The sequence below is a fragment of the Castor canadensis genome, chromosome 3 (assembly GCF_047511655.1).
Source record: "Castor canadensis chromosome 3, mCasCan1.hap1v2, whole genome shotgun sequence".
NCBI lineage: Eukaryota > Metazoa > Chordata > Mammalia > Rodentia > Castoridae > Castor > Castor canadensis.
The window spans coordinates 90,460,473-90,472,612 of NC_133388.1; the positions used below are offsets into that span (position 1 = coordinate 90,460,473).

Below are 12,140 nucleotides of genomic sequence, written 5' to 3' on the forward strand. Positions count from 1 at the left end.
CCAGGGTTTTGTGTCTGTGAAACCTTAGCTGAGGGGGTTGTCCATGAGATAGTATTATATAGTGCAGCCAGGGATACAGATTGTGACCCAGGCATGGGAAATTATTTCAATCAAACTACTGAAGCCTCGATAATGATACCAGAAACTAATTTTAATGATGGTCCTTCCTTTTTTAATGAGAACTTACTGAGCCGTAGTTCATATACCATACAATTCACTCACTTCAGATGTACAATTTTTATATTACAATTTGGTGAATTTTAGTAAATTCACAGTAATGCAGGCATCACCACAATCTAATTTTAGAACCTCTTCATCACCTCAGAAACCCTGAACCCATCAGCAGTGACTCCCATTTCCTCTTCTCCCCTTCAGGTTTCCAGGCCTAGGCGTTACTGAACAATGTTCTGCCTCTAAAGATTGGCTTATTTGGGACAGTTCATGTGGTCTCTTATAACTGACTTCCTTTACTTACAAGGAGTTGAGTTTTAATAGTGATAAGCACTTTTTCCATATTAACTCTTTAAATCTTTATAGTTACTCTTATACCCATGTACAAATTAAGAAATGTGAAATCCCCAAGAAGTTTAAGTAACCTAACAAGTGCCAATGAGCTAGAAAGTAAATGAGCCAAGCTTTTTTGTGTGTGGCGGCCAGGGGGAGGGACTGGGGTTAGAATTCAGGGCTTTCACTTGCAAAGCAGTTACTCTACTGCTTGAGCCACACCTCTAGTTAATTTTGCTCTGTCAAATCAACCTGTATTCTTAATCATCACCCAAATGTTACTTCCCAAATTATAGTTCCTATAAGAAGAAGAGACATTGGTGGTATTGTGCCTTCCTATAGTTCCTAATGAGATCAGGGAATAAAAACTATATTCATTGTCAAAGATTTTAAAATCCAGAAGATTGGAAGTACTGCCCAGATATATGCTAAGTCAGAAAATGAAAGTGCTTTGTTTAAATTAGATGTCTCAATTCTCCTTTTTATTCTAGGATGGTCCAGCCACTGTTCTTACTTCTGTGAAGAAGAAAGTAAAGAATGTGGGGATTTTCCTAAAGGTAGGAAAAAGATGAGTGATAATAGGAGCTTCAGTGCAGTGAAGAAGTTAAATAAGATTGGCTAAAACAACTAAACTTAAATATTTTTGTTGTGCCTTTTTCCCACAGAATGAAGATGAAGAAGAGGAAGAGGAAGAGAAAGATGAGGCAGAGGATCTTTTGGGAAGAGGTTCTCGGGCAGCATTGCTTACAGAAAGGACACGAGTGAGTTCACTGCTTTAAATTACATGGATCTCATACCTATCATATGATTGCCATGTTCTGAAAACTTGGGTTCTCCCTGCACTAGAATGAGATGACTGCAGAAGAGAAGCGAAGAGCACATCAAAAAGAACTGGCAGCTCAGCTTAATGAGGAAGCAAAGAGGCGACTGACTGAGCAGAAAGGGGAGCAGCAGATTCAAAAGTAAGAACTTGGGTTGAGCAGTGAGATATCTTAGGGTTATATGTGACCACATACATTTCTCAGGTTTTTTTTTTTTTTTTAATTCCACTACAGAGCTCGCAAATCTAACGTATCCTATAAAAACCCATCTTTGATGCCGAAAGAACCACATATTCGGGAAATGAAGATCTACATTGATAAGAAATACGAGACTGTAATAATGCCAGTGTTTGGCATTGCAACACCTTTTCACATTGCCACAATCAAGGTACTAATACTCATTGCATCGGGTTTCATCCACACTATTCGTAAAAATACTAGTGCTTGCCATAAGTAATCTGTCCCTTTTTTTTTTTTTTCTTTTTTTTTTCCCCCTTTGGTGGTGGTAGTACTAGAGCTTGAACACAGGGCCGTGGACTTGCTAGGCAGACACTCTACCACTTGAGCCATGCCCCCAGTCCTGCCATAAGTAATTTGTATCATCTCTCCCACTCTGCTTTTTAACTTTATACTTCTCAGTTTACTGACTTTCTACTTTTTCCCTTTCCTGCTATCATTTTCCTTCCCTTCCAGTTTTCACTTTGTGGAATGCTCAACTAGTCTCGTAATACAACTTGCCTATCGTGGATTTGATTTAAGCACTGTTTGACCTGCATGTGTATATATGGCACAAGATACTTTGAAAATTCAGCAATTCTTTTCGCAAACAGACATTAGATCAAATTTTTAAGTATTCTAAATATGTTCACTAGATTTAGATTAAGGCTTCCAGGTTAAGGTTTTTAAACAGTAATTTTGTAACTAAATTTTTGCATCTCTATAACTACCAATCATCTAGGAAAGTTGCTGATTTTTATATTCTCTTCCTTAAACAGAACATAAGCATGTCCGTGGAAGGAGATTATACTTACTTGAGAATCAACTTCTACTGCCCGGGCAGTGCTTTGGGCAGGAATGAGGGCAACATCTTCCCTAATCCTGAAGCCACTTTTGTCAAGGAAATGTGAGTCCCCAGAAAACAACCAGCACCACATCCCTAGTGTCTGAAGTGGTAATCCCTGGAAGTTTTCTCATGAGAATATTTTATATTTACCATACATATTTCGTAATAAAATCCTAAAGTAAGAAAATGTGTACCACATTAGAGCGGAATTGAATAATTTTGAGATGTTCTGCCAAATTTGAAAAATAATTGTAATTTCCCCTAGCCCAGTGTATTAGCTATTTGTAATCTTGATTTGAGAGAAGAAAGGTAGATTTTTTTGTTCCATTTTCTAAGCCTTCTCACATTTACTGGTATGTTTTTCTTAAAGATACCCAGTCAGTTGTAAACTGGAGTAGAGGGCACATGTTACCATGTCTGATAAAGTTCTATAAATGCTTCCCCTTTTCTACAGTACATATCGTGCTTCAAATATGAAGGCTCCTGGAGAACAGACGGTACCAGCCTTGAATCTTCAGAATGCTTTCCGAATTATAAAAGAAGTACAGAAACGTTATAAGACTCGAGAAGCAGAAGAGAAAGAAAAGGAGGTGAGCCTGAACATAGACAAAGCACCTTTGTGCAAAAGGACACATATTTTGGGAGCACTTTCATTTTCTAACCTAGCATATAGCTGGACAGTACTTCTAGCCTTCTGGATTTTAAAATCTTTGACATTGAATATAGTTTTTATTCTCTGATCTCATTAGGAACTATAGGAAGGCACAATACCACCAAGGCCTCTTCTTATTATAGGAACTATAATTTGGGAAGTAACATTTGGGTGATGGTTAAGAATACAGGTTGATTTGACAGAGTAAAATTAACTAGAGGTGTGGCTCAAGCAGTAGAGTACCCGCTTTGCAAGTGCAAAGCCCTGAATTCAATCCCAGTCCCACAAAAAATAAACCTGGTTCAGTACTTTGTAGCTCACTGGCATTCACATTACTTTTCTTACCGTTTAGGGTATTGTGAAACAAGACTCACTGGTGATCAATCTAAACCGGAGTAATCCCAAACTCAAAGATCTGTACATTCGCCCAAACATTGCCCAGAAGAGGATGCAAGGCTCACTAGAGGCTCATGTCAATGGTATGTGCAGGAGATCTCTCGTGTGCCTGGACTTTTGTCTTCAGGGGCACATTTGTAGGAATAACAGATCAGATCCTACACTGTGACAAAGAAATGCTACATCAGAAGAAAGGGGAAGCTATATATAATGTTAGAGTTTCCTCTCACCCTGTTCAAGTCAGAGGAGATGCAGTGCCTTTTAGCCTAACCTAATGATACTGCTTGACATTTAGCTGCTGCTTCTTTTCTCCCAGGTTTCCGCTTCACATCTGTTAGAGGAGATAAAGTGGATATTCTGTACAATAATATTAAACATGCTTTGTTCCAGCCCTGTGATGGAGAAATGATTATTGTCTTGCACTTTCACCTCAAGGTACACCTTTCTACCTAACTAGCTATAATTTTGAGCTTTGAGGCAAAAAACTTAATTTTTCTCAGCTTGTTTCATGTGAAATACTGATGGAAAACATCACCGGTTACATAAGATCACTAAGAGGCTTGAGTATGTGTTCACAGTCCCTAGTGTTTCAGAAGCACTGAGCATGTGTGCCTCTTTCATATTATGACCCCAAACATGTAAGGTTTTCTCTGAACTTATTTTCCATTACCAACATAGTCTACAAAATCTTTTCAAATAAAATGCGAGTACTTTTAAAAATATACTCTCTCACATCCCAAGTATCATTTTGATGACACCAGGGATGGTTTATTTTTAAATGATGGTATGGAGGCATAAATTTTGATCACTGCCATTTCCAATACAGATTTTTTTTTTATGTTTTTCTATTCTGTTTCTCATATCTTTCCTCTTTGTGATTAGATGGCCTGAGTGTTCTGATTTCTTTCTGTTTTATGGCCTCAGAATGCCATCATGTTTGGGAAGAAGCGGCATACAGATGTGCAGTTCTACACAGAAGTGGGAGAGATCACCACTGACTTGGGGAAACATCAGCACATGCATGACCGAGATGACCTCTATGCTGAGCAGGTGTGAGGAATTTGGTATTGTATTTGCAGGGGTAACGAGGGAGGATGAGATCAAAATCTGAGCTAAGAAATTGTATTTTTATTTACTTTTGCAATACTGGGGATTGAACGAAGAGCCTGGCACCACTTGAGCCACTTGTTTTGAGGTAGCATGTCACTAATTTTGCCCAGACTAGCCTGAAACTCAAGACCTCCACCTCCTCAATAGCTAGGAGTACAGGCATAGGCCTGTGTGGCTAGACAGGAATTATTTTATACTCCTGAATCTGTTTGTGAGAAGAACTCAAATATCTGAGGTTATATATGAATTGTGGCATAGCTTATGAGTTAGATGTAAGTTGTAGATTCACCTCGATGGTTTTTTAATGCTATGGTTGCCTTAAGTAAGGTGTACATATTAATATTGTAGTTATGAGAATTAAAGACTATAAAGATACTTAAGACTTTTTGAGGGGAAGTACTGTTAAGTAACTTGATAAACATAAGTATATATTTTCTTCTACAGATGGAAAGAGAAATGAGGCATAAACTGAAAACAGCTTTTAAAAATTTCATAGAAAAAGTAGAGGCTCTGACAAAGGAGGAACTGGAATTTGAAGTGCCTTTCAGGGACTTGGGGTAACATACTTCATCTTCTTTTTGGCCTAAAGTTTCACTGCTCTCCCTCTTAGGAAAACGTATGATTCTTTTTTTTGATAGTAATTTAGCATAGCATCACATCCTTTGTGAAATCCCTCTTAAAAAAGTTAGCGGTTTGTATGAGTATCTAAGGCTAAGGGGCTTCCTCTGGAGGTAAGTCTCCAGTGAGCCTGCGGGAGCTGTGTTTGGCAGGGGCAGAGGAAGGTTTGTCATTGTGGCAACAGAGGTTTCACTTGTGATGAGCCCATCCTTGTGAGTTTCATACTGTCTTTCAGATTTAATGGGGCTCCCTATAGGAGTACTTGCCTCCTCCAGCCCACTAGCAGTGCGCTGGTAAATGCTACAGAATGGGTGAGTATCTCTTACCTCCTTTTATTTATTTTATGTATTTGGTGTGATGGTGGAGATTGAATCCAGGGCATGGTGTATACTAAGTATATGCTATACCACTGAGCTACACCCCCAACCCTCTTGCTTTCATTTAGTAAGAAAACTTAGAGAAAAGAAAGCAGGAGGGGTAGATGTTTTGATCCTGATTATTCTGATTTTTATTTTCAGTACTTACTTACACTAAAAATTCATTGAACAAAAATCACTTTCAGAATTTTTTTTTAAATCAGTATCTTCACAGTTTTCCTTAAACTTATTCTCCTTGAAAAATTTTAATCTTGTGGGTGCTTTTATGAGGGGTTTTTCTTGTGTTGTATTGCTTTTATTCTTTCAAAAACACCAAAGAACAACTGAGTTTTCCTTTGGATAGTGATTTAAATCCTGAAAGCATTTGAAAATACTAGTGTTTAGGGGCAAGTATTTATGTGGTAATAACTCCAGTTCCTATCTGACAGCCACCTTTTGTGGTGACACTGGATGAAGTGGAGCTTATCCATTTTGAGAGGGTCCAGTTTCACCTAAAGAACTTTGATATGGTAATTGTCTACAAGGACTACAGCAAGAAGGTGACAATGATCAATGCCATTCCTGTAGCCTCTCTTGACCCCATCAAGGAATGGTTGAAGTAAGTAAATCTGTCCGCAATCTCCTATTCTCCCTTTGTGTACCTTATATTACAAAATTTGTATGGTATGTTATACATAAAAACTACAGGTGGCTAGGTACAGTAGTGTATGTAGCCCCCGCTACTCAGGAGGCTGAGGCAGGAGGTTGCTTAGCCGAGAGTATGGGGCCAGTCCAGGGCTCATATCAAGATGCTATCTCTTCTTAAAAAATAAAAAAGCTGATGTACTTTAGGTAAGGCAGCCTTCCGGTTAAGTTAAAGATTGTGACTTGAAAATTTGAGGCCAATAGCTAATACTAATAGCCAATAGTAGTTTATGGATACTTAGTACATGAAGAAAATAAAAATCTTAAGAAGTTTTATATGTGTAATTGATACGTGTACAAAGATAGGTATGCACATGTAACAGTTCATTAGTTAAAAGTGGGTGACATTCTTCTTACTAGCTAGTTTGTTTTTTGATGGTACTGGGGATTAAATTCAGGGTCTCAAGCTGCCCTACCACTTGTGCCATGCCCTCAGTCTACTAGGTCTGATTTACTGAAAGATGAGATAGGTTTTAATTATTCAAGAATGGTTAGATAGATAGATGATAGATGGACAGACAGATTGATTGATTGATTGATTGATTGATTGATTGATAGGTGTATATTCCAGACATAGTGATGTACTTCTGTAATCCCAGCACTCAGGAGGCTGAGGCAAGAGGACCATGAGTTTGAGGCTAGCCTGGATTACATAATGAGACCCTATTTCAACCCCACTCCCATCTACCCCCACCCCCAAAAAAGAGAGACTGTTTTTTTGATGATCATATATTCAAACCAAAAACTGTGTCATGGAAGTAAGAGGATCCTAATAAACAGCATCACTATCTAAGTTATACTTTGGTAGCCATGAGTACAGTTTTCTCAGCCTTTCCCTGCACTCCATGCGTCCGTTTTGGTTTGGTTTGGTTTGGTTTTTGAGACAGAATCTCACTATGTAGCCCAGGCTGGCCTCCTGCTTTCTCTGCCTCCCAAGTGCTGGGATTACACGTGTGTATCACTACACACTGCTCTCATGTGCCATTCTATACCTTTATTGATGAAATAATTGCTCATATTCTTGCCTGTTTTTAAAATAATATTTCTTGTCTTATTACTGAGTTCTGAGAATTCTTTAAGCTGGATGTAAGTCCCTAATTAAGTAGAGTTTGCATTTCTTTTCTTCCAGTGGGCTCTTTGCCTCTTCATTTTTTAATTGTCCTTTAAAGACATGAAAAACAAATTTTTGATGACATCTGTTTGATCAGCTCTTTCTTTTGTACTTTGTGCTTTTCATTTCCTATCAGGTTTTGTCTAGTCCAGGGTCATAAAAATTTTCTAGTTTTACATGATTGGGGAAGTTAAATTATTACTGTAGTGTATGATTGAAGGTTCATACTTTACATATAGATAGCCAATTCTTCTAGCATCATTTACTGAAAATGCCCTTGTCCTTGTCATTTTTGTCAAAGAAAAAAAAATCATGTAAGAGAGAGTTGTGGACTGTGTTCTTCTGCATTAATATATGTTTGTCATTATATAACAGTGCCATATTATTATAACTTTGTAGTAACTGTTGAAGTCACATGCTATGAGTCCCCCAACTTGCTTTTCAAAATTATTTTGGCTGTTCTACAAAACTAGAACCAATTTGCTTATTTCCTTAGATTGTCTGCTGTAATTTTGATAGTTTGCATTGAATCTGTATATAAATTTGGAGATAATTAGACCAGAAGGACAATATTGGGTCTTCAGTCTATGAACATGGAATTACTTCTCCATTTATTTTTAGGTCTTGTTCAATTTCTCTTTTTTTTTTTTTTTTCTTTTTGTTTGTTTTTGGCGGTACTGGGGCTTGAACTCAGGGCCTCACTCTTGCTAGGCTTGCTAGGTAGGCACTCTGCCACTTGAGCCACTCCACCAACCTGGTCTTTCTCAGTTTCTCTTAGCATTGTTTGCTAATATACAATTGACAGTTCATGGTTTTTGTTAAATTTATTCCTAGATATTTCATGCTTTTCAAAGTGATTATAAATGGTATTTATAGTATTAAAATATAGTGTAAGCTTACATATTGACTACATAATTCTGCAGTCTTGCTAAACTCACTAGTAGTAGCTGTTTTACCAATTCCCTTGAATTTCCTTTGGGTATGCAGTCATATCATCCACAAGTAATTTTACTTTGTGCCAATTTCTTTTTCTTGCTTTATTGCACCGTCTACGATCTCTTATATAATGCTAAATACAAGTTGTGACACTCATTTGAGCATCTTACGAATTCAAGGCACTTTAGAAATATGGGCCCCTGTGTTCATAGAGAACTTTCATCAGTAAACAAGACCTAGGAAAGCAGTGGAATGTTAAGGGGAAGAAAGGAGCAGTGGAAATTGTCCCCATTTCTTACTACAGTAGTGTACATGATAGAAGCTGAAAAATAAGAATCACAGAAGCGGTTATGAGTTAGGATTACTCCTGATTAAGAGTGGAATCAGCGTGGGGAAGGGTAAAGAATGGATGAGTAGGAGGGAAGATAAGTGAAGACAGGGAAATTGGTGCTTAAGGAAGGAAATGTAAGGGAGGGAGAGGATGAGGTCAGATTTGGTTGGTTGAGGGAAGATTGCTGCAGTCAGAATGCTACTTTGTTGTGAGGTTTAGTGCTCTGGGAGATCGAATGTCAGTCATTTGGGCATGCTCTGGTGGCATGATGCAAAGAATATTTGCCCTCATATATTTAATAGGAGGAAATCTTGCTCTTCACAGTGCTAACAATCAAGTGGACAGTAGGCATTTATTCTGATTTTTATGTATCATTTCAGTTCTTGTGACCTAAAGTATACAGAAGGAGTACAGTCCCTCAATTGGACTAAAATCATGAAGACCATTGTGGATGACCCTGAGGGCTTCTTCGAACAAGGTGGCTGGTCTTTCTTGGAACCTGAGGGTGAGGTGCGTGTGTGTGAGGTTTCTTTTTCATTATGCAGTGTTGCCTGCTATCTTGGGCAATTCAGAGAATGGCCTACAGGTACCACATGAGGAACAGAGCACCTGGGAGAAGCTGTGAATACAAGAATAGTTTTATAAACTGATTGGGCATTGGTAGCCACTTAACAAGGCTTCTTCAAAATTATAAAAACCATTCCTCTTTGAGTTTTTTTAGCATTTGAAAAGAAGAAATTGAGGGCATGTTACAAAAATTACTTTCTAAAAAAATGACTCTCCCACCTTTGCACAGTACATTGTTACAAAGAGTCTTTTTTTTTTAAACGGTGCTGGGGATTGAACTCAGGATCTACACCTTGAACCACTCCACCAACCCTTTTTTGTGATGGGTTTTTCCAAGTTGTCTGGGCTGGCTTCAAACCATGATCTCCTGATCTCAGCCTCCTGAGTAGCTAGGACTACAGGTGTGAGCCACTGGTGCCTGGCTTTACAAAGAGTTTCTGGGACTGGAAGTGTGGCTCAAGCAGTAGAGCATCTGTTTTGTAAGCACAAAGCCCTGAGTTCAAACACCAGGACTGCCAAAAACAAAACAAAAAAAAAATCCGTCTTCTCAGGAGCAGAGAGAAAGATTGAAAGGGAGAGAGAGAAATTAGATGTTTAAAGATCTAATAACTATACCTTAGCAGTAATTTTAGACAAGTCATTTTACATCTTGGTCACTCAGGTCTTTTGTTTTTGCATATAAAATGCTAGTGTACTAGTGGGTTAAATTAATTCCTTAAGTTAGTAAGGTGAATGTAAAACAATGTGGACAGTGCAGTGTTCACATTCTTTTTAACAATGCAGGGGAGTGATGCTGAGGAAGGGGATTCAGAGTCTGAAATCGAAGATGAGACTTTCAACCCTTCAGAGGATGACTATGAAGAGGAAGAGGAGGACAGTGATGAAGATTATTCATCAGAAGCTGAAGAATCAGGTTAGTCTTTAGTAGCCAGGACAGATAATTTCTTATAATGTGATTTCTAGAAACTATTTTTTTTTAAGGGAGGGGAGGGAGGTTCCATCATTCCATTCCTGCATGACTAATGTGTGATCAATACTGTTCCAGACTATTCCAAGGAATCACTGGGCAGTGAAGAAGAGAGTGGGAAGGATTGGGATGAACTGGAAGAAGAAGCCCGAAAAGGTTAGAAAAAATTGTTTGGAGTGGTTTATTTATTCATTCATTTATGACAGATTTCTAACACATTTCTGTATTTGGAGGTGTTGGTATTAGTAGCCTACTGAGTAAAAAGAAAACTATAAAACTGATTGGAGCCACAGCTATACTTTCATTGACCAAAGGAGAAATAAGGTCTGGAATGTGGGCATGACTCCACCTGACTGGATGATTGTTTCATTTACTGAAGTCCCCATTGTGTACATGATAACCACATAGATATGTAAGACTAATCCAGCTAATCTAGTTACTCTGAAACCAAATCCCAAATACAAATTTAAAATGAAAACTTTTCTAATCCTTAAATAATTCTCTTTATAAGTAGAGGCTCAGGTTAAGCAACCTGCCCTAAGTCATCTAACTAACAAGTGACTGAATAAAGATTAAAACTCTAGACTGACTACAAAGTAAATTTTCTGTACTATTCCATGGTTTCCAGTGCTAATAATGACTCTTATGTTTAGCGGACCGTGAAAGTCGTTACGAGGAAGAAGAAGAACAGAGTCGGAGTATGAGCCGGAAGAGAAAGGCATCTGTACACAGTTCAGGCCGTGGCTCTAACCGTGGTTCCAGACACAGCTCTGCACCCCCCAAGAAAAAGAGGAAGTAACACTGAACTTTTTGACCCTCAGCTCCATTCTTCCTCCAGCCAACTCCTAAAAATTTTACATGACATTGAAACTGTATTTTTCCTTTTGTTTTCTTTCAAGTTTTGCCATTTGTGTTCATGGGTTTAGAGGGCCATATGTGTGGACCAATCTACTCGGGGAATTCCAGGCCCACCAGGACATGTGCCAGTGGCCCATTCAGATGGCAAGGGAGGAGGAGGTGTTCTTGAAGAAGGGCGGAGGTTCCCGCTGTTAAAAATACCGTTCATCCCTCTCTTCCTGTCACCTTCTGCCAGGACATCAGTGGCTTCTGACATCTTATCTTTGGTGTCTCAAAGCTGTACTTCCAAGACATTGGTACACAGTGATCCTTTACTGCCTGTGTACCATGGTTCTTGACCAGCAGGTTCAGTCCTCCATCCTACCCTACTGCCATGACCTTCCACGCATCTCTTTAAGTTCCGTCTTTACAGTACTCAAGAAAAGGTTCTTGGAATGTGCCAAGAATTGTGATAAAACCATACAACTTGAGCTAGTGAGGCAGATTGGGCTGCTGCCTTCATCTTGAGTTCTCCTGTTTTCTTGCCTCATGCGTATTCTGAGGTATTTCTGCTGCCTTGGAAGACATACGAAGCAGTGACACTCCCTGGCTCCATTTTTCTCCTTACAAGTTGACACATGGTACAATGATAGAAGGCAAAATTACTGCTGTCTCTTCTGAGATATCTAAGGAAGAATGGTTGTGCCTCATAGACTACTCCAAGTGAAATCTAGAGGGTGGCTCAAAGGATTCAACATTTAGATCTGGAAGGGGCAAGTCATGCCTTGGGCCTAGAATATCTTGATGAGAAAAGAGAAGAGGAAGGGAGGCCATGTCTACAACACAGCCTCTTGGCACTGCTGCTTCTTATTTTTACTTGTCCTGCATTGTCCTATATTTATCAAAGTTTCTGTTGAACAGCTTTTTAAGTATGGGGAAATTTTTCTTGCCATCCTCCCCTTCTGGTTCTCTGCACCCACCTGTCCCACTGCACTTCCTTCCGTGTTCTGTGACTTTAAGAGAATAGGGGGAGGGGGTCTCATATTTTATGTTTGTCTGTTTGTTTGTTTTTCTCCTTAGCAGTAGAACTTGATATTTTCAATTTTGGAAGAACTAAATGATAAATAAACTGTGGGGTTTTTTTTGTTGGTGTGTTGTTTTTGTAA

At 38.7% G+C, this 12,140-nt stretch overlaps 1 protein-coding gene across 1 annotated transcript in view; it reads left to right on the forward strand.

Moving 5' to 3' along the window:
• Positions 1-12,118, forward strand: part of Supt16h (SPT16 homolog, facilitates chromatin remodeling subunit) — a 30,877-nt gene extending 18,759 nt beyond the window's left edge. Inside the window, exons 11-26 of the mRNA XM_020170583.2 lie at positions 996-1,061; positions 1,170-1,265; positions 1,351-1,466; positions 1,560-1,713; positions 2,321-2,448; positions 2,843-2,978; positions 3,393-3,519; positions 3,753-3,871; positions 4,361-4,486; positions 4,991-5,103; positions 5,400-5,475; positions 5,970-6,139; positions 8,984-9,113; positions 9,954-10,083; positions 10,216-10,293; positions 10,791-12,118. Of these exons, the coding sequence (XP_020026172.1) occupies positions 996-1,061; positions 1,170-1,265; positions 1,351-1,466; positions 1,560-1,713; positions 2,321-2,448; positions 2,843-2,978; positions 3,393-3,519; positions 3,753-3,871; positions 4,361-4,486; positions 4,991-5,103; positions 5,400-5,475; positions 5,970-6,139; positions 8,984-9,113; positions 9,954-10,083; positions 10,216-10,293; positions 10,791-10,936 (1,911 nt within the window). The 3' untranslated portion in view covers positions 10,937-12,118. The remainder of the gene's footprint in view (positions 1-995; positions 1,062-1,169; positions 1,266-1,350; positions 1,467-1,559; positions 1,714-2,320; positions 2,449-2,842; positions 2,979-3,392; positions 3,520-3,752; positions 3,872-4,360; positions 4,487-4,990; positions 5,104-5,399; positions 5,476-5,969; positions 6,140-8,983; positions 9,114-9,953; positions 10,084-10,215; positions 10,294-10,790) is intronic.
• Positions 12,119-12,140: the final 22 nt, after the last annotated feature.